Source organism: Trichoderma asperellum, chromosome 2, assembly GCF_020647865.1.
Source record: "Trichoderma asperellum chromosome 2, complete sequence".
Taxonomy (NCBI): domain Eukaryota; kingdom Fungi; phylum Ascomycota; class Sordariomycetes; order Hypocreales; family Hypocreaceae; genus Trichoderma; species Trichoderma asperellum.
The window spans coordinates 6,633,937-6,659,818 of record NC_089416.1 but is presented as its reverse complement, the minus strand read 5'-3'; the positions used below and the strand labels follow the sequence as shown (position 1 = coordinate 6,659,818).

The following is a 25,882-nucleotide window of genomic DNA, read 5'->3' as shown; positions in this document are numbered from 1 at the left end:
TATTCTTACTGTTCCCCCCACACTGCTGCCTCGTCTCCACTCACACCCATTCGTCCACCGCCACCTCGGACGCCTCCAACTCTGTTCCTGAACTCCAACGTTAACCTATATTTAGCTGCAGCACTCCCATATTTCGGCTCGAACATGGCCAATTGGCGCTGTGCCACTGATCGTTTGTGCTGCATCATAAGCTGAATGGTCGCAGGCCAAGGTACGGGGCAGAATCACAGGAATTGCATCTGCGCAAACTTCAATGACCGCCGCATCACTGCGTCCGCGATTCTGCAGCCAAGGCGGCCCCATGCCCGAAGTCTAGGTTTCCGTCTTTTGGCTATAGTTTCCTCAATATCAAGCCTCCTTGTCTATCTCGACCCTTTTGCATCTATTTGCCTGAACCTTTTGCCATAATAACTTCATTGGCTTGCCCAGCCCCCAACTATCCAAACTCTGCCATGGCTGATATACGCGTTGTCGTGGCCGACAGCCACAAGATGGCGCCAGCCATTTCATATCAAAATGCTGCCAACCTGCACACAAGTGCTTACACTGAATATGCGTCTTCTCATCTCCAAGATCCCATCTTTCGAAAACCAAGCCCGGCAAGCTGCAACCCGTTGACAATCATGAAGGACCTCACCGTCACCTACGCACTTGTAGTGCTTTCTGCTGCGATTTTCACTCTCTATGTCAGCAGACATACTATTAGGTCCCAATTACCGCTATGGCTTAGGCCTTTTGCTCAAGAACAAGCACCTGATGGCCTCAAACGCAAGTTTTGGTCTTTTTGGACTTATCCCTTGCTTCTCATCAGCATTGCTGGACTGGTTCTTTCTTTCGTTCCGGTTATTATCAACCCTTCTTGTTATGTCTATCTATGGGAAATGGCCCCGTGGGCCATTGCTCTTTTCATCACAATCCTGGATCGTCCAACCAAGACACCTCGGCTCTTGCTGATTCAATATGTCTCTATCCTTGGCGCCAGCACCGCCATCTACGCTATCCGCTTCTTGGATCGCACCCTTTTCGGCATCGACCCCTTTCGACTCGCTCGAGTGGCACTGTGCCTTCTGTCCATCATCATAATCGGCTTCATGCCTATACGCGAGCCGTCTTGGGGAAACGAGGACATTGGCCAACCAGGCAGCCAACCATCGCACAATCTTCGCAGCCCCGAGGATGATCTCTGTCTGTTTAGCTTCTGGAGTATGAGCTGGGTTAACCCACTGGCCAAGGCCTGCCGCAAACGAGAAATCACCGAAGAAGATGTCTGGCAGCTCCCCTTTGAGTTCCAGCATACGCGACTGTACATGGCCTTTCGAGAGCTCAAGGGCAAGCTCCTCTTGTGCCTCATTGAAGCTAATGGCTTGGATCTCTCAATCGCTACGTCGCTTGCTATTGCTGAGAGGGTGGCTGAAGTATCCAACATTCGTCTGACCAGCAAGCTTTATAGCGCACTGGACTCGAGCAACCCTGCTGATGCTACTTTCTGGTGTGGTGTGATGCTGGCTCTCGATGCATTTCGCCAACTGTGCAAGACGACATCTGGTTGGTACTCTCGCAAATCCTATGAGCGGTCGCGTGGAGAAGCATTCATCGCTCTCTTTGGTAAACTCTTGACTCGAGCCGTTCCAGGCTCAGATATCACGGAAAAGGGTCCCGATGAGGAACGCCCTCAAGTCTCCAATGGAAAATCCCAAACCTTTATCGGGAGAATATTTGGACGATCATCTGGTTCTTCTAAACAAAAGCCCAGAACCGTCTCTGGTCCGGCTTCCAACGCCAAGGTTGTCAATCTGGTTCGAGGCGATACATATGAAATCTCACAGCGATTTTGGGACTTTTCCAAACTCGTCTCTCAACCCATCAAGGTCATCGTCACCATGTACTACCTCATCGACATCATGGGCTGGCCTTCAGCCATTGGCTTTGGTCTCATGATTGTGTTCCTTGCAATCAACTCGGCGCTTGTTCGTAAGCTGATCAAACTTGAACGACAGCGAACTGCCTTTTCCGATAAGCGTGCGCAGGCTGTCTCTCACTTTGTAGAAGCAAGTCGTCCATTGAAGCTCAATGGCTGGACATCCTCTTGGAGCGCTCGAATCATGAAGTTCCGAGCACTGGAAATGGCCAAGCGTTTGAATATTGCCCACGTAACTGCCGGCATTTCCACCGTAAGCGTTACTGGCGGAACCTCTTACCCACTCGCCAGTATTGCTCTGTACACCCTCATTCTAAAGCAGGGTCTACCAAACGATGTCATCTGGCCTTCTCTTCAGCTCTTTTCTCAGTTAGAAATGAGTGTTAAAGAGGCATTCGACCTGATTTCTGCGTACTGGAAATCTACTATTCCCATTGAGCGTGTGAACAAGTACATGAGCGAGCCTGATAGAGACGACATCTCCAACAGCCCCAGCAGCGTTACAGATATTGAGTTCCGTGACGCTTCATTCTCTTGGCCTTCAACTGGAAAGCTTATTCTTAGGGATCTTAATTTGAAGTTCAGCAAGGGCCTCACGGTTATTCGAGGCAAAGTTGGTTCCGGCAAATCTAGCCTTCTTCTCGCTGCCCTCAACGAAATGGAGCTTCACGAAGGTGATCTCATCAGGCCGGACGTCCCAGTAGCGTACTGCCAGCAACTCCCATGGCTACAGAACAAGACGATTCGAGAAAACATCGTTTTCCACCAGCACTTTGACTCGACAAGATATCGCCAGGTCCTCCACGCATGCGCTCTTTTACCCGATCTTGCTTCGCTACCTGATGGAGACCAAACAAAGCTCGAAGAAGGCGGCATTGGACTTTCTGGTGGTCAAAAGGCTCGTGTGGCCCTTGCTAGAGCAGTGTACAGCCACTGCAAGATTCTTCTCCTGGACGACCCTCTTGCCGCTTTGGATCACGATACTGCCAGCGCCATTGTGCGCCGCTTTCTCCAGGGCCCCCTTGCTGAGGGTCGTACTATTGCCATGGTCACACACAGAGATGATCTTGTTCTCCGTATTGCCGATCAAGTTGTTGACCTGGATGATGGAGAAGCAACTGTGCTTTCAGAGCAGGAGGTCAAAGAGGAACTCGAGCACCCCTACCACGAAGCTGGAACGTCGGCTCATGATGACGCTGAGGCATCCCACGAGATTCATGCTGAGGATATTGCTGCGCTCAAGGACGCACCAGAAGAGCCGTCAAAAACAGGAAGTGTATCGCTTAGTGTGTATGCCGAGTACATGAAAGCAGGCGGGTGGCACCTCTGGATCTTCCTCGCCATCGCATACGGCCTATCTCGATTCTGCGATATATCAAGGGCTCGACTTCTGGAAGCTTGGGGTGCAGACTCTGTTGGGAGCGGCAGGAAAAGCTCCTACTGGGGTCTTCCCAACGCGGAGAATCACCCTCAAGCTTGGATCCTGGTACTCTCTGGTCTCTCTGGTGGGCAAATCCTGGCATACGCAATCGCCCAGCTCCTCCTGGCAAGAATCAGCGTCAAGGCAGCCCAAGGTCTCTTCAAAGCCGCCATCGACAAAGTCAGTCGGGCTACTTTCCGCTACCACGACACCACGCCGACAGGTCAGCTTAAGAATCGACTCATTGCTGACATGGGAATGGTAGACGGAGGCATTGTCGCGCCCTTGGAGTCCTTCGTCTTCAACCTGATTGCCTTGGTCATGAGCTTGGTAGCGATTGCCACGCACCAGCCATTACTCCTCGTCATCCTCGCAGCTGTGGCCGTCTTATTCGTGTACTTCTTCCGGATATACGTCCCCGTCTCACGATGCCTGCGCCGTATGGAAATGCGATACCTCACGCCCATCATCGCAAACATTGGCGTCATGCAAGACGGCCTGGTCACGATCCGCGCCCTCAGAGTCGAGCAGCGCTTCCAGGACCGCCACCTCGATGCCGTGGATGACTTCCAAAAGCAGGACCACTTCTTCTGGAGCATGGCTTTCTGGCTCGACTTTCGTCTCAGCTTCAGCTCCATCGCCACCCGCACCGCGCTGATCCTGTTCATGGTCTGGCGAAGGATGCCCGCCAGCGCTATTGGTTTCGTCCTGACGCAGACGAACATTGCCATGGCGGCGGTGCAGCAGCTTTGCGAGCGGTTCGCGCAGTTGCAGCTGGATGCCGTGTCTTTGGAGCGCGTGAACATGCTCAACCAGATTCCCGAGGAACCTAAAGGCGACCACGAACCTCCCGAGGGCTGGCCAAGACCTAGCGACGACGTCAAGTTTGAGCAAATCTCGTTCAAATACGACGACCATCTTCCTTCTGTGCTGGATAAGGTCTCCTTTGAAATTCCTGGAGGTTCAACATGCGCAGTTCTCGGCCGCACCGGTTCCGGAAAGTCAACCATCGCCAACGCCCTCCTCATGACCCAGGCACCATTAGAAGGGACCATCAAAATCGGCAGCGTCGACTTATCCCAGATCGACCGAACCGCCCTGAGAAACCGCGTCACCTTCATCCAGCAAGATCCCACGCTCTTCCCAGGAACGCTCCGCGACAACATCGACCCGGCCGCCGACTTCTCTGACGCGGAGTGCGAAAACGCGATCCATCGCGTGCTCGGCGCCCAGTGGAGTCTGGATTCGCCCATTGACGCTGCCGGGAAGAATCTCAGCCAAGGTCAGCGACAACTCGTGGGCATTGCGAGAGCCGTTCTACGGCGGAGTGGGCTTGTCATCCTGGATGAGGCGACGGCGTCGATTGATCGTGCGACTGCGGCGACGGTTCAGCGGATCTTGAGGTCTGAGTTGTCGAATAGCACGGTCATTACGATTGCGCATCGCTTGGAGGCTGTGGAGGATGCGACGTGGTGCCTGAGGTTGGATCATGGCCGGGTTGTGGAGTGTGGTCCTGCGAGGGATCTGGCAGGGAGTCAGGATGAGGAGTGAGATGGTGGAGGAAAGGATAGACTGCGTTTTATTGCTGTTTTTATGATTAATGTTTTGTTTATGTTTCTTGGATGGAGTGGTATAGAATACAGATTTGATAGTGCTACTTGAGCGAATCAACTACCATTTAGGTACTTTTAAGGAGACGCCAAAATAATGAATAATATCGTCTGACTTGAATCTTAGTATGGTATTTTGCTTCCCTAAGCCAATGATCAGCCCTCTCTCCCTTGCTTTCAACTAGGCGTTTAATACCGATAGCTATATAGCGACGTTTCAAGCCCTATTCTTTATTATCATTTATTGATCTATTTTATTACAACTACGAATATCGAGCTATTTAAATATACGCGTCCCATGATGAGTAATGGGTCAGTAAGAGTAATTTTCGGCGTTAACCACATCTTTATTCAAGGGTCTAACTAATGGCTCCTGACAGTCAAGGACGACGATCGTTATTGTCAATGTACTTTCTATACGCAGCCGAATTGCGAAGGTGTCGAATGTATTATGTACTCGCGTGTTATATGAGTTGAGATAGCCTTGCAAAGGGTTTTATCCACATTATGGCGTCCCATGAATACGAAGACTGATATTGAAAATATTATTTAGCCTCGTTCAATATTTTATCCAGTCTCTACGTTGTATTTTCCACAAGAAGCTTTAGGATAGAACACAGCTTGGATGGCGTTGCTTTTAAGCAAAAATGAGTGGTATTTATACGCATATTATGCAGTGGACTGTTAGCTGACATGTCCCGCCATCATCTGATCAAAAATCCTCTCCATATCTTTTGACTAAATATCTACTTTTGACAACTGTACAACGAAATTATCAGCCTCATTCTGGGCGTTAAGCTGCTTAACCAAGTCCAGGAAATCCTTCTGCTTTCCAAATTGATCATATTGCTATAAATAGAATTAGCAACACAGTAAAAAGTGCAAAAGAGCCTCCAAGACATACCTCTTTGCTCTTCCAGCCAATCAAGCCCAGAAAGAAAGCCTCGTCCTTTTCAATTCCGCCTGCATGGTAAGAAGGCAGCTTTTCTCCGACAGATGTTTCAAGGAGTTGTTCGATGCGCTTCCACGTCTCTTCTGTTCCGCTGTTGGACTGGACTCTGATGATCTGAGTGATGTCTGAAAATAGGCACTGGGTTGATCGATCTTCAGCCTGGAATAGCTGCGGTACAGGCGGAGCAACAACTATTGGCTTGATAATATTGACAAAACTCAAGAACTTCTCCGATGCTGGGTAGAAGTTGTGAAAAGACGCTGCATCCGTCCATTCTAATTGTACAATGTCAACATCATTATCAACAACAACAGATCAACAACAAACTTTGGCTTACCAAGGGAAAGTACACTTCTGTGAGTGTTTGGATCGACAGCCTGTCCGTTCTCTTCCAGAAGCGGTCCCCGAACGAGAGTCAAAAGGCCCCCAACGTCCTTGACGCTCGCAAACAATGTTGGGGTGGCTGCTTTTAGGGCTGCGAGAGACTCAGGGTCCAGCTTGAACAGTGGAAATACTACTTCGGTGATGGGCATTTTGGCTGTATCTTGATTTCAACAGAGCTAATTAGGAATGGTTAAAATTGTAGCTTGACGGTTGAGCTTCACAATCCTGTGATGACTAACAAGTGCTGGGAAGTATGTAGCTTTTTCTCTATCTAATAAATAAATAAATAAGCTGAGCTACCCATGCACAGGTATATATACACAAAGCAAACACAAGTCGGTAAGACTTTCATGGCCGGCGGGTTTCCACAGACTCTAGATTCTGGGCCCACCTATGTCCGCAACCCACTTGTTTCCGCAGCGATTGGCATGATGTGTGTCTTTTTGGTAGTAGCCTACTTCCTATAAGCTGTCACAATTCAGCAGGGGATATCTCGGATTCGCTTGTGCTGCACGTAGGGCTCCTTCACAGTGACTCTTTTGGCCAGGTTTGGTGGTCAGAATTGCTCATATGCATATAATGCCAAGGGCACAAGGATCAACTGGACTAAAGTGGCTAGTAGGTAGTAAGCCTTGCTACAACTATTCTCATCTACCTAGGTTATGGCGTTATAAGTGGCCACGATCTGGCTGATTCCTTTAACTGGATAGTCTTCATTGCTATAGGTCACAGTTAGTTGTTTAGAAAAAAACAAGGGCATAAACATAGTGCTGTGAAGTAGTCATCTGTATACGTTACGGATACTGCGTCTTACCTGCAAGTGCCTACACTCCCTATGCTCGTTTATCCTTGTTTGCATTATTACCCAATTCCGCAAATGCAGTCACTGCATTAGTTCCGCATGAATGCCTAAATACACATTCATAAGCACGGCTCCACTGCAACTATAGAATACACTGCTTATTCCCTCATATACCGGATCGAAGAACCAGATTCAATTGCCGGATAGTCCATCAATCGGATGCATTGTTCTCTCTACAATAAGTACGGTCAAATACATCACTCAAGACGTTACACTTGTCTGTTAAGAGCAAAAGGGATGCTTTCTATTCTTCAGTAATATTTGTAAATCGAAAATAGGCATTAAACATTGGATTCTGGCAGAGATGTTGAGACCTGGGATACAACGCCATGGCAGGCCTGGTGGAGTAAGTACGTAATCAACAGTCCCTGTAATCCTCATTACAATCCTTCGGCATCTTGCTGAGGTCTGCCGCCGGAAGTTGGTGTGAAAAATCCCGATGGCTTTGTTCCAAAATATGAAAAGGGGTATTTGCCGCGGTAATAACAAATTGATTTTTTCCATTATTTTATAGATCCTGCCCATTTATACAAAAATATTTCAGGTAGCTCTTAAGCTCCTGAGTTGTCATGAAGTGCCAGCTCATTATTTCACCAATTAGATCTAGAATACTAGAGACTGATACCTCATCTAGGGTAAGCAAAAATCGCACTTCTGTCGCCGAGCATTGTTCAAAAACCGTATAAATTTGGGTATTCTCGGATGTATCAACAATTTCTAAACTATTCGTTATATATATTTGCGTATTGTTTTCTTCGTGCAAGACTGAGAAAGCTTAAAGCTGTCCAAGTCAAATAACATGATTGTTCCGCTATCTCTTATGCTCTTAATGATAATTTATAAAACGTGTCTCTGAGCAAAAAAATGCGGCGCTCTGCAAACCAAACCGCGCCTCTCTCAACGCCATGTGGCACATGCCTCCATCGTTTCTATCAGAGTGGCTGTCATTAATCATTCGAGTGTTTCATCACCCAGCATCCCAGTTTTGTGACCGATCCAAGATAATACAACACTCCAACACGCATTTGTGCCCCCGGGTTCCAATGCTCAACAGAAGAGAAGAAGAAAAGATTAAAAAACGAGAAGAGAAATGTAAACCAGACTGGCCTCCCTCCAAGGTTCCAGCCATATCTTCATCAGGCCATATTACAATCGGTTATTCCTTTTCAAATTCTTTTCCAAACAACAAACGCTACACGCATTCTGCTTGTGGTTTATACTTCTTCTGTTCCGACAGCCTCGTAATCGCCTCGGGTTCTTATTCCAGTGATGCTCATCAGAGTAGGCGTCTCGTACATTGCCGTGTAGTCAATTTTACTGCCACCAAGAGATGCCTGTCCCGTTTCCCGCTGACCAAAGATGGGAGCTGAATCGCACCAAAAATCCTTACAGTTGGTAACGCAACCCCTGCTGTAGGGATTCTTCTTCTTGCGCTTGTTCTTGGTGGTAGCTGCGCCACGTCCGGTAATAGTCTCAATGAAGGGATCAACGCCGAGGAGTTGACTCCACTGTTTGATGAGACCGCCCTTGTGCTTGTGCCCGTGCCCGTGGCCATGACCAGCGTGAGCACCTCCTGGCGTTACAGGAGCCGTCACAGACGGGTGGTTGGGATCGAGGGGAGCGCCAGTAGACGTGAAGGCAGTGGAAAGAGAGGTACCGGCGCGTATTCCGGTCATGTTTTCGTATGTGGTCATGGCACGAGCGACCTGGATAAACTGTGTAAAGACCAGCATGGAAACCCACGTAAGCTGGAGGGATGCCCACATGGCGAGGAAAAGTGTGTAAGAATCTGCGTTTATTAGTCGGCAAAAGCCAGGTCCGAAAAGAATGCATGAATCCGAGGCATCGGGAGTAATTTGTGCATAGTCTATAGTGCAAATTGTTAGCGGACATATGCAGCGAGATTAGGAGAAGCGATATAGCATCATACAATAATACAGCAGCCAGTTATATAGGGGAATTCCGGCAGTTAGGGAGATGAGGTAAAAGAAGAAATGGCGGTGGTTGTTTACGCCAACGCAGTTGAACACCCATGGGCAGTGACTATTGGATTGTTGTTAGCTTGCTTCTCCATTGGCATCAGCAGGGGAGAAGGTTGTCCGTCTTACTGGTCATGCTTGGCCACACATCGCTGGCAACGACGGCAGTGCTTGCTTCGTAGCGGCGTGCGAATCATACAGACAACGCAGAAGTTGGACTCGTCGAATTTCCAGGACTTGAGAAGCTCGTCAATGACAGCCCTCTGTTCAGCAATGCCATTCATTTTAGGCACGAAGCCTGGATCGTATCTCATGGAAGCGATGTAGAAGAAGGCCGTCAATCCAAAAGCGGCTCCGAAGGCGAGATTCAAAAGCATGTGTGAAGGTCCACCCCACCATCCGATGGTAGACGGCAAGATGACAGTAAGCCAGCTGACGCCAACAAGAAACAGGGACCCTGCAAAGATTCCAGCCATCCAGGGCTGTTATTGCTATGGCGTTAGAGAGTTTTGCATATAATCAAGGCATGTCAAAAAGCACTTACCGTCTTGTGAAATGATCGCATGTCGGACGGAGCATATTCAAGGACCTGCTTTGCAACCCATAGAAGACCGTATGCCGCTCCCACCGACAGGGGTAGACCAAAGTAGATGGGAAAGCGGGACAGCATCAGCAGCACCATCCAGACCATCAAAAAGGGCCAGAGAAACAGAAACTTGGTGAGGAAAGCCTTCTTGTCCTTCAAGAAGTAGCTCGCGCCCGGCCAAGGAGGAATCGCGACATGTCCGTCCTGGTCATAGCCGCACTCCCGGAGCGCACGGTGCCATGCCGGCGTAGTGTTTAGCTCGGTCGCCGTAAGGGCCGGCGTCTTGCCCGTGTCGGTCTTGGCAAAGCGGTCGGCGCCGTATTCGATCATCTTGAGGACGCAGGCCGCATTGCCCTTGACCAGGGCCCAGTGCAGCGGGGTGAAGCCCTGCTCGTCGGTGGCGTGCACGTTGGCACCCCATCGCAGGAAGACGTCGACCAGCTGCGGGAAGCCCTTGTATGCCGCCCACATGAGCGCCGTGTGTCCGTAGCTATCGAGAACGTCGACCGGGATGCCCTGGTGGAGGAGCAGGACAATGAGGAGGACATTGCCGTTGAAAGTCGAGATATGGAGGGTGTTGTAGCCCTGGGAATCGGTAATGAGAGGGTCGGCGCCGCGTTGGAGCAGCAGATTGACGGTATAGAAATGGCATCGCTGCGCGGCCCACTGCAGAGGCGTAGCAATGGACTCGCCGCCCTTCTTATTGAGCTCGGCGCCGTGGTCTATGAGGAACGCGCACATGGCATATTGGTTGTTGATTGCAGCCCACTGCGGATTGGATGGCGGACTTGTCAGTCTAAGCTCGGGACACTGGGCCAAACGTGCCATATTCCGACCGCAGCTGCAGCTACAGCTGCAGCCATGGCCACTGCGTACACCTCCTCCTCGCCTGTCGGGGCAGGACTGCACTCACATGTAAAGGCGTGATGCCCTCGCCGTCGGTGTATGTGGCGTCGTACTCGCCCGACTCAAACAGCTTCTCCATGCCCGGAATGTCGCCAATGCGGGCCAGCTGCATGATGTCGTTTTCCGGCGCGGACTCGTCCGCCGGGAGGCTGCCCATCTCCATCTCGCTGTTGAGCTTCGGCACGGCGGCGGCTGCCTTGGACGAGGGTTGCATTCGCGAAGGCACTGCGGCCGCAGTTGTGGTGGAAGAGGCAGCCGAAGTGTTCCTTGCGCGAGCTGGCGGATTGTCACTACCCATGTAATGGCAATGGAAAAAAAGTTGGCAAGATTAGGAGCGAGAGAGGAAAGGAAACGGTAAATGAGAGCCGAGCCGATCTGCACAGCCGCCGTTAGGCTGAAGGGCTGAACCCGTACCTTGATTACGGATACGCGAAGAGGCCCTTTTGGCTGCCGAGGGGAGCAGCAGCGACAAAGAAAAAAAAAGTAAGCCAGGGGGGGTTCTCGGATTTGGCGGCTCGTTAGGCGAAGATGACGAGACGGATCTAGAGATCGACGAGGGTGAGACTTGGTGGAGAGAGAGAAGGACGGGATGCAGATTAGAGACGAGATGCGATATCGATAACAGCCATCGTATTACGCAATGCTAGTGGAGGGACTGAAGATGGCGCAGCACGCGGCCATGAACTCGCTGAGATTTTAGCATAAAAGACCAAGACATGCGCGATGGACCAGCGACACGAGATGAAGAAAACTGGAAGTAAGATGGTGGAGAGTGAATAGTGAATGGTGATACGTATTTGCAGGGCAGGGGGGAAGTGAAGCGTCTTGCACTGCGGGAAGGATCGCATCAAACGCTTATACAGCCATGTAATTAATTGCCTGTTGCTGCACGTACCTTGTGGCTGTACCTGAGCCCGATGGCACTGAATGTGACGGATCCAGGGGGTTGAAATTGGGAGATTAGCGCCCTGTCACTAGGTCGTTTGGCGGCCAGAAACGGGTCTAGAGGGCCTGGAGCTGGAGGGAGCCCATGCGGCGCTTAGCAGTCCAAGAAGCTGGACTAGGCCAACACGACGTTGATGGTGTTGAAACGCAGTTCTGAGACAGGATGCGGAAGATCCGGACGGGCGCGGCGCTGATCATCTAAATATACAATTGTTTCTCGACCTCCTTTGGTCTGATTGAGCGTTGTGGGCGGTTGTTTTCCAAGACATTTCAGCTGGATATCCATGCCAGCTGAAGACATGGCAGCTTAGTCGCTCTTCTAGGTAGCGGAGCACGCAGGAGATGCGAGCTGCAATCATGTGCAGCACTCTGGATGAGAGGGTACGATATTTTCTAGTGCTATATGTAGTCAAAATTGATGTTTAGAAGAAAACAATAATCAATCGAGAGTTGCATTCACCACTCGCTGCAGCAGCATCTCTGCCCTTCAGCCATGGCTCTACAGCCACACCAAACTCGCTCCTTTCAACTGTGGCGCAATCTCTCCAGCCGCCACACCAGTTCCCCACCAAAAAATACATCCCATTATGGACAACGCACCTACAGCCGTTCATCGCATCTCGTCCGACTCGGAATCCCCAACATCCGCGCCCATCTCCATCGTTCGACGAGTGACGGGGCAATTCCCCTGCGCCAAAAAACCATCCGTCGATTTCATCAGGCCACGTCTTCTCATCGCAAAAAAGGGGCTGCTGAACCCGACAATCGCTAGCAGCTCTTGCGCGGTGGCCAAATAAATACCTACTTGATACAGCTCGTCCCTGATCAGAAGCAGCTTCGCAAGCAGCGACAAACAGCAAAAGGCATCTGCCCGCCATGGCGACCTTTACCGAAATCGTCGAGATGATCATGACGCCGTCCATCCCCCTCGTCATCATCGGCATCCTCATCATCCTCGGCGGCCCCCTCATCTTCCACCTCGTCCTCGCCTCGTCCTCGTCATACACCGTGCCCCCCAGCGTGCTGCTCCTCGGCCCAGATAACTCCGGCAAGACGTCGCTCATGACTCTCTTCGAGCGCGGCGCAAACCCTTCCAAGACGCACACTTCGCAGATTGCGCACTCGGTCGAACTCAACGCCTCCACCGACTCCGACACCAAGGCTTCGTTCCGCAACTACGACGATGCTACGGGCACGCACACAAAGTTCCTCCTGGTCGATACCCCCGGCCACGGAAAGCTGCGAAACGTCTCCATGGGAAAATTGGCGCGCACGGAAAAGGTCAAGGCTGTTGTCTTCATGGTCGACGCGGCTGCTCTTGGCGAACAGGAGACCATTGCGCCCACAGCTGCCTATCTCTATGACGTGTTGCTGTTTCTGCAAAAGAGGGCTTCTTCCAAGGGCAAGGACAAGGCTTCCATCCCGGTTCTGATTGCAGCCAACAAAATGGACTTGTTCACCGCCTTGCCTGCCGCCATGGTGAAGAGCCATTTGGAGGTGGAGCTGTCCCGAATCCGCGCCTCCAGAAGCAAGGGTCTGCTCGATTCCGGTGTTGGAATTGACGATGTTGGCTCGGAAGAGCAAGATGGTTGGCTGGGCGAGTATGGATCCGACAAGTTTACTTTCCAGCAAATGAATGAATTCGACATCGATATCGATGTACTGGCTGGTAGCGTCTTGACTGAAGAGCCTGGTGCTGATAAATGGTGGTGGTGGATCGCACAGAGGGTAGTCGGATGAATGGTGTATGCATTGATGGGAATATAGAATTTAGGGATGGGGTCATGTATGAATACTTGTGGCATTTGGCTATATAAATGTTTTAATGACGGGCAAAAAAAAAAAGGCAGAAAGTAACCTGAAGCCAGATGATAGTAATGATAATCACGCATTTTCCATTCACACTCTTATGTATTGCCATGTATATGATAACGACGTTTAATGAATTTCCATTTATGGACACATGAAAATGCCCTAGATGTTGAGTCTATGAGGCCCACGCAAAGTAGTTGATCTATCCCTATTCCTTGCAGTCCGCAAACAACACACGCTGCTGTTTTCAAAAACCTTGTAATCCAAAATATTAAATAACGCCAAAATGAGAGGAAAAAAAAAAAAGAAATAAGATCCCACTCAAGATCTCATATTAAAAAGAAACGCTAGAATTATTTCTTCTGGCTGACCATCCAGGTGAGCAGGTCAACCTTGGTGACGACAGCAATGGGCTTGGACAGAGACTTGGAGTCACCCTTGCCGTCAGTGACAACGGCGGCGCTGTTCCACTCAAAGAACTTGCTGAGGGTGGAGAGGGGAGTCTCCATGGTGATCTCGACAAACTTGCGCTTGCTGCCGGACTTGGTGCCGCTGGTCAGCTTACGAGGGTCGGTGACAATCTCATCGAGTCTGCCAAAGTCGAACATGACGTCCTTGACTTGGGTCTCGGCCGTTGCGCGACCGCGGGAGATGTAGCTAAGAAGGTTGCCGAGGGTGACAAGACCGACCAGCTTGCTGGTGGCAGAGAGGACGGGGAGCTGATCGAAGCCCTTGTCTCGCATGGTCTCGATGGCCTCGGAGCATGAAGCGGTAGCCGCAACTGAAGTCACAGGCTTGAGGCGGAGAGAGGCAATGGTGGCGCCCTGGTAGGGGTCGGCAGCGGTGTTTTGGCCCTGGGGCGCGGATTCAATCCCGTTGGCGGAGAGAAGTCCGTTGGCAGCCAACCAGTCGTCGTCGGCAAACTTGGAGAGGTAGCTGCGGATGCTGTCGGGGAGGACAACCACCACGGTGTCACCCTTCTTGAAGCCATACTCCTTGACGGCCAGCAGCATGGCAGCCATGGCAGAGCCGGAGCTGCCACCGACAAGCAGACCCTCCTCGGCAATCAGGCGTCTGGCGAGGTAGAAGGACTTTTGGTCATCGGTCTTGTACCACTTGTCGACAATCTCTCGGTCCAGGACATCGGGAATGAAGTCGTAGCCAATACCCTCAACCTTGTATCCCTCGTTCATGTGCTCCTCATTCAGAGACTCGGGCAGAGCCAAGATACTGCCGTGGGGATCGGCGGCGATGATCTTGATGTCCTTGTTGTGCTTCTTCAGGCCCTTGGCGATACCGGTGATGGTGCCACCGGTTCCAGCACCAGCGATGACGGCAGTCACCTTGCCGCCGGTCTGCTCCCAGATCTCCTCGGCGGTGCCAAACTCGTGGGCATCGGGGTTGGCCGGGTTGCTGTACTGGTCGAGAATGTGTGCGTTCGGGATTTCCTTCTCGAGGCGGCGCGCAACGCCAATGTGCGACTCGGGGGCGTCCCAGGCGGCCTGGGTTGGTGTGCGGATGATGGTGGCGCCGAGGGCACGCAGCACAGAGACCTTTTCGGCGGACATCTTCTCGGGCAGGGTGATGATGGTCTTGTAGCCCTTGATGGCGCCAACAAGAGCGAGGCCAATGCCACTGGGAAAAAGACGACGAGGTTAGCGGATGGTCAACAAGCCCATCATCATCTTGTTGGGCTGTACATACGTGTTTCCACTGGTGGGCTCGATCAGTGTGTCGCCAGGCTTGATTCGGCCGCTCTTCTCGGCCTCCTCAATCATTCTCAGGGCGATTCTGTCCTTGACGCTGCCGCCAGCATTGAAAAGCTCCGTCTTTGCGTAGACCTCGCACTCAATGCCCAGGCTCTGGGGCACCTTGTTGAGCCGCACAAGTGGCGTGTTGCCGATCAGGTCGGCGGCCGAGAGGACGGTTGGGGCATTGCGCCTGATTTGGGAGATCTGGGAGTCGGCCATGATTATCTGAAGGTGTTTGCGAGGAGGGCCAAACAGCGCTATTCTCGCAGGATGTCGCGGAAGAGGCGGTGATGGGAGGAGGAGTTGAAGCAGGGGAGGAGTGAGCGGCGGGACGCTTTTTTTTCTTCTTTTTCTTCGCTCTGCCGGCGATATGCGCTTCGCCGCAGCGCTTGGAGGGGTCTTTTTTCCAGAAGCTTAATTGGGAGTGGCGGGGGATTCCGCAAAAACTAGTTTGTCCGGCCTTTTTCTTGGCTGACACAAATCGCCGTCGGAGGTTCGGAGAGTAAAGCAGCGCTGCATTTCAGATTTTAGGCGAGAATCTGAGAATCTGAGAACATGAAATCATTTTGTATCTGTTTGTTCCGATTTCACGGGAGAATCCGAAACTCCGCATCTGTTTGCTTGTGCTCTTCTGTCGTGTCTCAATGATGCGATGCCTCATAGCGGTGGCAAACCCCTGTGGCGTGATTGGAGTCCGGATTGGGGAATTTCCCAGACAGGCAGCGAGAAACACGCTAAACCCGTTGATCGCCAACCTTATTGTCCTTCCTTGTCCCGAATACATAAACGCAGTTTCTTAGATAACAACGTCTCTCACCAGCTACCAACTGTTTACTATTTCCAAATGAATAAATATGCTTACATGGTTTCTTTTCTTTTCTTTCCAGCATCGTGATCAGTCGCCAGAAGCAGAGACGGTTCATTTCCAGCAATGGCTGGGCAATTTAGAATGCCAAGCTCCCTAGCCAGGTACTTTTGATACGTCTTCACCACTAACACGGAGTATACTGCCCTCTGAAAATATACAATGCTACCCCATTCTCCCTCACATACCTCTATTCCCCCTCAGCGGACACATCCGCTATTTAGCTTCTGGTAGAACCTGATTGGCTTTAATGATATGAACTCCAGTAAGCCGTGCAACGCAGCCTAGCTCTTTGACCATCACCCTTTCATAGTACATGTATACTCACCATCCTGGTAGCGTTCCATGGCCTAGTAATCCATGGTCCAGTCACGCCGTCAATCTTGGAAATGTTTCATAGGCTAAACGTCTCTGTTCACGGTGACAAAAGTCCAAGCGGGAGCCAATAGGCTCAGCTATTTGTTGCGCCAACCGTCTCCGCTGAGGCGTGAGTGCCGTTGAGACCTGCCCTTTCTGTTGCCAAGGCGATAAGATGTTGAGATTGCCTCTGTGAGCTTCCTGTTGAAGCATCGGCAAGGCAACCTTAACTTGATAAATACCAGGGCTTTAATGCAAATAAAGTCTTGGCTAGCAGGGGCGGCCCATTAGCGGGCAACTGGCAACTGAGACTGTTTATTCTATACAAGTAGTGGTATTTAAGCTCCAATGCCCAGGTATTATTTACAAGACAAAATAATACAAAACACCGATAAGTTGAAATATTACTCTGTTTCCCCTGGCATTGGATCTTGCCATATTCTGTGATAATAAATATTAGCACTAGACTCGCCATGAAGCTTTGGAATTGGCCAGCCTTGGTCGGCTTCCTCGCCACAACTGCCGTTGCTTCGGACATTCTTACACCAGATGCTGTTGAAAGGGATATTGAGGAAAACAAGTAACCCTAGCTCATACAATACCACATTTTTACTATGGATTGAGTGCTGACTGGCCTGTGCTATCACAGTCTTCGAAATGTTCTCTGGAATTTGAACCACATTGCCGATTCAAATGGCGGAAACCGAGCCTTTGGGTTTCCTGGCTACAATGCTTCAATTGACTTCATCTTGGAACGCATGGTGACACGCTTCGGTAAAGAATTTGACACTTACGTCCAGCCCTTCAACCATACATTCGAAACCACTCGGAGCATCAAAGTCATTGGACCCCATGATGAAGACGTGTATGTAATCTCACTGCAGTACAATACCGCCACGCCTCTACCTGGTGGTATCAAGGCTCCGCTGGTCGACACACCGGTGGATGATCTGCGTGGATCCGCGTGCTTTGAAGACCAATGGGATGGAATCAATGCTGCCGGGAAGATTGCCCTAGTCAAGCGAGGCGTATGTGCGATTGCCGACAAGCTCAAGCTTGCCAAGTCGCATGGTGCGTTGGCCGTCATCTTGTATAACAATGTCCCGGGGAAACCTATTGGGTCGGCCACTCTGAGCGCTTCCAACCTCGGTCTCCTGGTCCCGGTTGGAGTCATTACACTGGAGAATGGTTCTGACTGGAAAGAACGTCTCGCAGATGGCGAAGAACTAACCGCCACGCTCATTGTGGATTCAGAGAATGAGCTCAGAGAGTCTTGGAACATCATTTCGGAAACAAAACAGGGCGACCCAAATAACGTCATCATGCTCGGTGCTCATCTTGACTCTGTCCAAGCTGGCGCTGGTGCGTACATCCCCGCTTGGACGACCTGCCACGAGGTCAAACTAATTTGTCATGCACAATATAGGTGTGAATGACGACGGCAGTGGCACGGCTGCTCTTCTTGAGATAGCTACATCTTTCCAAAAATACGAGGGGCTCGCCAACAAAGTACGATTTGCTTGGTGGGGTGCTGAAGAGTAAGTCGTGTAGCATTATGTTTTCTGTTGCTTCTACCGGCCACATCTAGGAAGCTGGTTGGACGGTTGCTGATGATCATCATCAACAGGAGCGGTCTGATCGGCTCTCTGTACTATGGCCAACATCTATCAGAAAAGGACGCAGACCATATCCGCTTTTACTTCAATTACGACATGATTGGCTCTAAGCAGCCCATTTACGCTGTGTACGCTGATACCGAAGCTCACGAGACTGGTGGATCCATTCTCTTTGATTATCTCAAGGCCAAAGGCAAGCCTGTTTATTATGGGTGAGCAAAGTGTATCAAAAAAAAGCCAAGTGAGGTGGTAGCTAATTACGTATGAAGCGGATTCGGTTCTTCCTCTGATTATGTCGCCTTCTTGGAACTCGGCATTCCATCATCAGGTCTTTTCACCGGAGCCGGCGCACCGGAAGATGAGTGTTACCACCAAGCTTGCGATAACCTCGACAACATAAACTGGGAGGCTATCACGTTGAACGCCAAGGCTGCTGGTCGTGCAGCGGCTCAGCTTGCTTTGAGTCTAGACGGGATTCCTCCTCGAGAAAAGGTTTCTATCAACCCAAGTAGCAAACGAGGTGTCCAGAGACAGCTAAATAGGGCGGCGCAGCTCACTAGAGTGATTGACAAGTCTCACAAGTGTGGAGGAGGCCTGGCTGATAACACAGTTTGAGATTATTATTGCAATATGCTGAAAGGTCATTGAGTAGCCAGGAAATTAGTCGTTAGTCATTAGTCATTAAGAAATATCACTACGGTTATAACTAAATGAGATTAAGCTAGTCATTGTCCCTTCCAATGCCAGACGCCGCGCTCCAATAGACTCTCTCATAAGTTCATTTCATCTACCATCATAACGTATGCTTTTCGTTGCTTTTCATTAACCAGAGGTAATTTCATCCTGTACGCCGAATCTGAGGATTTCTTGGGTTTGATATCGGGATTGCGCGGTAGCTGGGAAACTTGGGGCCTCCAGGTATCCTCTCCGAGACAACCGCCGGAGCCGGCGTCTGAACCGAGACGCTGGCCTTCTTTGTGGAAGACTTCTTTTTAGGGGCCGTATAATTGTAAACGTCCTCCTCCGAATATTGATATACACCGTGGGTACTGCTGCGCGTGCTGTGAGAGTTTCTTCGTTTCCTTTTCTTCACCTTCTCCTCTTCATTTGCGATGGCAGTCCTTTTGTTCCCAACGTAGCAGAAACCGATGATGAGGGCCAATACAACGACGCCAACCACAGAGCCCAGTATGGCGCCTATTTCGCTGCCGGAAAGGCCATGGTGGTGCGATACGGGGATAGGCACAGCGGCGGCTGTGCTTGTGGCCTCTGGCTCGATGGCGCCGAAAGTGATGGTTGTCACAAAGGTGGTGGATGGATGGACAACGGTTTGTGTAAGGATGAGTTGTTGGCGAACATTGAGGGGAGACGGCGCTTCTGTTGGAGTAGGAGGGAGACGCATTATTTTGGGTGTGAATGCAATGCTGGTAAGGAATGTGTGTGATGCCGGATATTGGGGCAGTAATTGGAATGAACTGCCCATACGACAGACAGAAGCAGAGAATGACAAAAAACGACGAGGAGACGTATGCTTTTATGGACATTTGGTTAAGGTGGAAGGCCATTAGTCTCATTCCTTTACCAGATTAAATTAATTTGCAGGTTCCTGTATCTACGTGTTTGGACTTGGATGCCCCCATTCTTTGACACCACTTGCTGCGTTTCACGCGTGTGCGCGTATGAGAGGAGCGATGTGCAGTATCGCGCTACATACTCATGTAGACCGTCGCTGTCATGCAAAAACGGATGGTGCTTTTCATGAAGGAGACCTCGCAGAAGGAAGAGCTCTCTGATATGCACCAATAGGGCCAAGGTGTATTAGTGAGTCAGATGATGTGGCCATGAGGCCCGTTAGCGTAGACCTCCATCATCTGCTGGTGTGCATTTATTTCTTCGTCTATTTGGGCTACGCGCAGGTGGGATTTCCCAAAAAAAGGTGAGCTCACGGCTTTCTTGATGGCAAATTTGTCTGTGTCTATTGGGCTGGTGGTGTGGTATGGGTGATATGCGAGGCCGCTAAACTGCCGTATGCATGTGCTATGATGAATGCTGCTAGTGGTTCCTTAGGGGTGTGGCTGGGCAAGGATTGTTGTTGGCTGGATTTGCATCGAAGGAGGATGCTAGCAGGGGTGAGATTGGACATGTGCCTGATACTATCTATGGGATGGAGGGCATGGCTTGAGTGGGATCTGAGATGGCTATACAGGCCAGGCAACAGAGGGGTGTTGCCGAGACACATGTTTCATGCGTAGAGCATTCGTAAAGTAAGAGGGCTATTCTTTTCTTTTGAATATGTTAGATAAATGGACGTTTGTATCGCCATAGCAAATGCACATAGAGAGATACATCTTGGAACGTGATAAATGTGGCAGGGCTTTGCTTCACCATAAGCCATCTGAGGACAGAGTCGCGACCTGGGGTTTTAACCAAGTTTTATTGATGATTCTAGCTAATGAACTAATATAGAGCGACATAATAATAATTCAGCACACACCCGTCGCTATGAAAAAACAGTATAGAATTAAATTAGAGGAATAGCAAAGCATTCGTATTTTCAACTTTTGTGTGTAAACAGGAGCAATTAATCAAGATTAGGGAACTCTCCTAGCCAGAGATGAAGACAGCGACTCGAAATTCAGTTGAGGTCGTTAAGACTAAACGGAGGCAACACTTTACTGGGAATGTTGCTGGGAAATATAGAGACAGAGAATCTGGAAATTGACATTAGATTCGGCGTTCCGTGTAATAAAGAAAAGCTCCTGTACTCACCTTCACCCGTGCGGAAGACTTTCTTCTCATCATCTGCCTTTAGGCCACCAATTTTAAGACCACATTCGATATAAAAAAAATGTCCAGACTCGTGCTCCCTTCATATTATTTGCAAGATGGTACATTTTTTACGGTCTAGTAGATAGTGTCAGTTCAAGCTGTTGTTACAGTAGTCGCGGATGAAGCCGCACTCACCAGTTCGTAGGTCAAACCTTTTGGCTAATCTCTCTTCTATAGTCATACACCACCATATCTCTCTCCGCTCTACCCCCTCTCCCCTTCATCCCCACCACTGTTGGTGCAATATGCACCATGTCAGTGGGCGTTCCTATCAGCGGCAGATCCTTTCTCACCCTCGCCGTCACTCTTGACCACTTCGCGAGTCTTACCCCATTTGAAGTCATCAGAGTTAAAGAGCGAGTAAAGCATGATGATGATGTTCATGAATGGAGAGGTAAGGAAGTGTATGAAGTAGCCAGTAAAGTACTGAACGCGCTCTTTCATGTTTCGGGGAAGCCAAAAGCCCACACAGAATGAGTAGAACTGTTATAAGACGTTAGCAGCCTGAAAAGGAAATGAGGTTGGATATAATAGTACTTACGTAGCGTGCAAACAAAACCGAGATGAGGGTAATGAAAATTGTGTCCTGGAACATCTCTCGACCTCTTCGGACGAGAAGGTTGATGAGCTCAACCACGGCGGCGATGATGAATGGAGTAATGGCCCACGTCATGACGGCAACGATGCTTTGAATCCTCTCCATAACGATGATGCCTGGCCTGAAGATCATCACGAATTCATTTGAGATACTACCAAGAGCCCATCTCTTGCGCTGTGACAAAAAGACTTTCCAATTTTGGGGAACAATTGTGAATGCTTTGGCATGCAGAGCCTGTGCCGTTTGCTTCTTAGGGAACAAACTGAAGATGATGGACGCGTGGATGCTGTCCTCTGAGTAGTTACCCATGATGTGTTGAGTCATGATGTCGTTCGGCTTGGGGCAGTATCCGAATCGTTCGCGGAGTACAGCATCGCCAAAGGTGGACTCATCGACGCGGATGAGTTGACAGCAGCCAGGAAGACAATTGACTTTGCCGGTGATGCGGGACTGGAACATGCGTCGCAGGCCTTGGGTTTGGGAATATTCCACTGATTGGTAGAGAGACCAAGGAGAATAGGGCTTGCCGTCAAAATCGACACAAACATGACCACAGACACCAACGAGCCTGGGATTCTGGCGAATCTCTCGGAGCATTTCGCGGATACAGTACTCATCAAAGACAGTATCTGCATCCATACCAACGAGATAGTCAACAGTGTCGACGCCGAATTGAACAAAACTGTTGCCGATATACTCGTATAGTTCATTGTTGAACATGGTGAGGATATTTTCCGATCGCTGTTTGAAGTGATAGAGAAGCGAGCGAGCGAAGCACAAGCTATCGCGTTTGCCTTGGTTGTAACTCTTTCCGACAAAGACATATGGAATACCCTTGTAGTAGCCAGTTTGGATCTTGACAGGCATGAAGAGACCATCTCGGGCACGGTAACCATTTTCGAATCGTCGGGTTTGGCCAGGTTCAAGAATATCTTCGAGGAGATAGTCTTGAGTAGTCTTTTCCATACCGGGGCCACGAGCATTACCATCAACAACGATGAAAATGGCCCGGGGATGGCCATCAATTTCCTTTTGTGAAACGAGAGAATCCAGAGAGCGGGTTAATTCTTCGTGTGTTTCGTTGTAGCAAGGCAGGAGGAGGACCAGCTTCTCAAGTTCCTCGGGGATGACCTCTTTCTTGGCGAACCACCAAGGCAAGACGCGTCTGGCAATAGCATTGGAGATAATGGCCAACATCATGAACATTTGAAGCATAGTGTTTGAGCTGAGGAGGATGACAAACAGGTAGTACAGCTGGAAGTACTTCCAAGCGACGTAGATCAGGGCACCGTTAACAATGAGCAGACCAAGAATGAGAGACCATTTCTGAAGGCGAAGAAGAGTCTTTGAGACTTTCTTCAGCTCTTCCTCGGAATCCCATCGGAGCTTTGCTTCTTCCTGGAGAATAGAAGACGAGAAAGAGGCGGCAGAGTCAACGCCAAGAGAGGCTTGCGAGTGGGGAGTCTGGGCTCCTGGCGGGAAACTGCCATTGATGTTTCGTATGACGGACTACATGCCATGTTAGAATATACGATTGACGATGATTAGCGACAACTATTTTAGATATACTCACAGATTCTCGAGAGACGGGCCCTTCCAGTCCATTTGTGCCGTTATTACTATTATTGTTGGCGGTGGTGGTGTTGTTATTGCTGTTGAACAACGAGACTGGTGGCCTTTTTGGGGTTTCCTCCCTGGTAGGCCGTTGCTGGGCGATGTCTCCCGAGTCGGCGGAGGAGTTGGACACACTCGACGAAAGGGGAGCAGCCATGGCTGTGAACGACAGACCAAATCAGACAACACAAAGAGAGAAGTGAATGCAACTAAGTGATTTCGAGCGTGAGTTGGATTGATTCTGCAGAGAATGGGCTGATTATGCTGGAGTGTTTGGAAAGCAAGTATAGTCGAAGTGAGTGGTGAGGAAGGATTGTAGAGAGTGTGGGAGAAAAAAAAACCAGCCTTGGGATAAATGGGGCAGATTCGCTACAGATCAGTAGCAACAACAATAAACAAAAGGAAAAAGGACAACAAGAATTTCAACAAAATAAACTATGAAAACTTGGTCTCCTAGTAGCTTTCCATACGATAGGGGTAATACGACGCTGGCTGAGAGGCCACACTTTATCGTGAGAAAAAAAGTTTAATAGAGGGATTCGCATAGATGATACTACACGCGAGTTAAAATTGCTCTGGACTCAAGGAAGAAGAGCCACGCGTGCGTGGCTGGCCTCTATTTTTGTCATTTTTTGGAGAAGTATAATGGGCCACGGCTTCGTCTAAGTGGAAAGTTAACAAGTATATCGTATAAAGCCCTCGCTTCTCGCCAAACCACCAATTGCCCCAAAGGTTTGTGTTTTGCTTCAACAAGCCTAACTCTCTATATAACCAATGCCACGATCAAACCGGGCCTCGCACAACGCCGTCTCGCATAAAGTTGTAAACACCACGTACACTAATTAACAAGACGAAAATACCCTAGTAAAGGTCCAGAAAACAAAAGAAGCTTTTCAAACTGCTGAATGGTCCGATTGAGAGGCGAATCTCAGCTGTGATCCGTGCCGGTGGTCGGTAAATACGAAGGGACCGCGGGAGATGTACATCCGAGACCGCATAAAAGCCGTACAAGGCTTGAGCTAATGCACTTCGCTTTGGCGCCATGGCCCTCAGAATTGAGTTTTATGGCATGGGGCAAAGTGATACACAAAACTGGGCTTCGGCATGTATTCGCCCAGCGGTCTGGATGGGAGCTTTTTACTTGTCGGTTAAGAGCTATACTTGCTGCAGATCGTCGATCACTCAAGTCAGCAAGCACGAACTCGAGGGTCTTGTTACACCTATTTACATCTCAAGCCAGAAGAAATTTCACAGGCAGTACATCACTTCCCCCCCTTTCTATAGCAGTCAGAGTCAATCCAGCTATTGCCATCTGCAAAACTGTGCTTCCAACTCCAGAGATGCCAGTCACCGTGCCACGTGAGATCTTGTGAAGCATCTGCTGTCATAATGTGATATCGTGGGCTTGTATATCCCAGTATATTGCTTGGATCTATGCCAGCCATCTCGTGATGTTCTTCGGTCTTTCGGGGCATCTACTATCTAACCCATGTCTGGTTTCCGGGTTGAACATGTACCACCGAGGCACCCGTCTTCCCATTTCGTATCCCCACCATGCTAGAGGCGTGAGCAAAATGGGGTATATTCAATGTGCCACCGCCAAGGTGAGTAATTCCAAAAATGAGGAGCAAAACTCCGGCCTTGCTGCTTATAATAGGATCGGGCCTTTGCAGCGGAAATACACATATCTCGTACCGTCCCCTCCCCACATTTCACAACATGGTTGGCTGGTTATACTTGATTTTCAGCCATCAAACAAGCTTATTTGCAGTTTGGAAGTCTTACCGCATTAAGCTTCGCCTTGGCGGGTACGACCGGAACAGCTACATCCTCCATGCACTGTGACTCCGGAACTCCAGCTACACGATGATATTAAGTTGCCCCTGTGTTACCTGCTACTCAGTTTCCCCTCAAGTGGCTAAGCCGAGAGAGATAGTCTGCCGGGTGATTCGAATGGCTCTTCGCCCCGGTTAGCACAAAATTGAAACTATAGGCTCATGATGCAGCTCCTACTCTAGAATAGCCACAAGTATAAACAGTTGTCTGGTGGACCTGCAGTAGTCTTTACGCTAATCTTCGTAGTGTTTCCGATGGGCCGTGGCGCAAATACGAATAGTTAGTGTCATCTTTTCTTACTGCAGCAGATGATCGGCACATCTCCCGACGAGGTAGAAAAAAAAATTACACTTTGTCCTCCAATCAGCCACCGCTGAACAAAATGGGTTGTCTTAGCTTATATGCATCTGAGAGAGTCACGACATTTCATACCAAGACTGAACTATTGGAAGCGGCATTAATCATGCATCGGGAACACGAATCCTCTGAGTGGTATTCATTATCTGGCTGCATCATCCCCGTATCCACAAGCCACTGGAAGGAGCATTAAGTACTTGGGATTAATGTAGGGGAAATGCCGTGGAATAATTCCAGCATCTTAGAGATTTTGCAGCCTTTAGTAGTATGAATCCACTGCTGCATTAGAGGTGCCTGGTTATGTGTTCTCTTAGACGGAAATCGCGGGCATAGGGGCCTGTAAATTTTCAAGTCGTGAAGCAGGTAAATTGCAATAATATTAGAACTTGGAAAGAGAATATATCACCAGCCTAAACAATGAATAAAGACTTAGAATACCAGGTTTCCAACCCCCCTCCAACAGGTAACACAAAACAGTTAATCAGGCCTTATGTTGAATAGAGGCACGGCTTACATCACCGCTCATCTCAGCTACGCCACACCCTGCGTCAAATAAGAATCTCCGCCGTACAAATAAAGTACCAATAGCGATATTTTATTCGCATTATTCGCTGTCATTCATGACTTTCCAGCAATTGCCATAGCTCTTTTGACATCCCACAGCGCAGTGAGCGCTTGAATTGCC

The 25,882-nt window shown here is 49.6% G+C and overlaps 8 protein-coding genes across 9 annotated transcripts; 3 read left to right on the top strand and 5 right to left on the bottom strand.

Moving 5' to 3' along the window:
* Positions 1-452: 452 nt before the first annotated feature.
* TrAFT101_004502 (uncharacterized protein) lies at positions 453-4,889 on the top strand (the record flags this gene model as incomplete). The annotated part of the gene is made up of 1 exon (XM_024909215.2): positions 453-4,889. One exon carries the CDS (start codon positions 453-455, stop codon positions 4,887-4,889), a length of 4,437 nt encoding a protein of 1,478 aa, XP_024765694.2.
* A 685-nt stretch (positions 4,890-5,574) lies between these two features.
* TrAFT101_004501 (uncharacterized protein) lies at positions 5,575-6,576 on the bottom strand. Its single transcript, XM_024903052.2, has 3 exons — positions 6,238-6,576; positions 5,853-6,175; positions 5,575-5,797 (listed from the first exon to the last, which is right to left on the bottom strand). Exons 1-3 carry the CDS (start codon positions 6,431-6,433, stop codon positions 5,687-5,689), a joined length of 630 nt encoding a protein of 209 aa, XP_024765695.1. The 5' UTR covers positions 6,434-6,576; the 3' UTR covers positions 5,575-5,686.
* A 1,252-nt stretch (positions 6,577-7,828) lies between these two features.
* On the bottom strand, positions 7,829-11,487 carry AKR1 (palmitoyltransferase akr1). 2 transcript variants are annotated; one of them, XM_024898848.2, is made up of 5 exons: positions 10,625-11,487; positions 9,670-10,479; positions 9,255-9,607; positions 9,077-9,189; positions 7,829-9,013 (listed from the first exon to the last, which is right to left on the bottom strand). In XM_024898848.2, exons 1-5 carry the CDS (start codon positions 10,913-10,915, stop codon positions 8,361-8,363), a joined length of 2,220 nt encoding a protein of 739 aa, XP_024765696.2. In that variant the 5' UTR covers positions 10,916-11,487; the 3' UTR covers positions 7,829-8,360. The 2 variants fall into 2 exon arrangements, with proteins under 2 accessions (XP_024765696.2, XP_065983299.1); XM_066127190.1 differs by having other exon boundaries at positions 9,670-11,466.
* Positions 11,488-12,018: 531 nt separating this feature from the next.
* Positions 12,019-13,462, top strand: TrAFT101_004499 (uncharacterized protein). The gene has a single exon (XM_024907188.2). The coding sequence runs from the start codon at positions 12,439-12,441 to the stop codon at positions 13,300-13,302; it is 864 nt and encodes a 287-aa protein (XP_024765697.2). The 5' UTR covers positions 12,019-12,438; the 3' UTR covers positions 13,303-13,462.
* TrAFT101_004498 (uncharacterized protein) lies at positions 13,390-15,680 on the bottom strand. The gene is made up of 2 exons (XM_024899015.2): positions 15,079-15,680; positions 13,390-15,009 (listed from the first exon to the last, which is right to left on the bottom strand). The coding sequence occupies exons 1-2, from the start codon at positions 15,342-15,344 to the stop codon at positions 13,728-13,730; spliced, it is 1,548 nt and encodes a 515-aa protein (XP_024765698.2). The 5' UTR covers positions 15,345-15,680; the 3' UTR covers positions 13,390-13,727.
* A 1,013-nt stretch (positions 15,681-16,693) lies between these two features.
* TrAFT101_004497 (uncharacterized protein) lies at positions 16,694-18,664 on the top strand. The gene is made up of 5 exons (XM_024902945.2): positions 16,694-16,927; positions 16,997-17,709; positions 17,774-17,885; positions 17,975-18,175; positions 18,233-18,664. The coding sequence occupies exons 1-5, from the start codon at positions 16,821-16,823 to the stop codon at positions 18,576-18,578; spliced, it is 1,479 nt and encodes a 492-aa protein (XP_024765699.2). The 5' UTR covers positions 16,694-16,820; the 3' UTR covers positions 18,579-18,664.
* TrAFT101_004496 (uncharacterized protein) lies at positions 18,617-19,432 on the bottom strand. The gene has a single exon (XM_024902212.2). The coding sequence runs from the start codon at positions 19,363-19,365 to the stop codon at positions 18,802-18,804; it is 564 nt and encodes a 187-aa protein (XP_024765700.2). The 5' UTR covers positions 19,366-19,432; the 3' UTR covers positions 18,617-18,801.
* A 1,615-nt stretch (positions 19,433-21,047) lies between these two features.
* Positions 21,048-23,161, bottom strand: TrAFT101_004495 (uncharacterized protein; the record flags this gene model as incomplete). Its single annotated transcript, XM_024905696.2, has 3 exons — positions 21,048-21,275; positions 21,334-22,899; positions 22,964-23,161. The coding sequence occupies 3 exons, from the start codon at positions 23,159-23,161 to the stop codon at positions 21,048-21,050; spliced, it is 1,992 nt and encodes a 663-aa protein (XP_024765701.1).
* Positions 23,162-25,882: the final 2,721 nt, after the last annotated feature.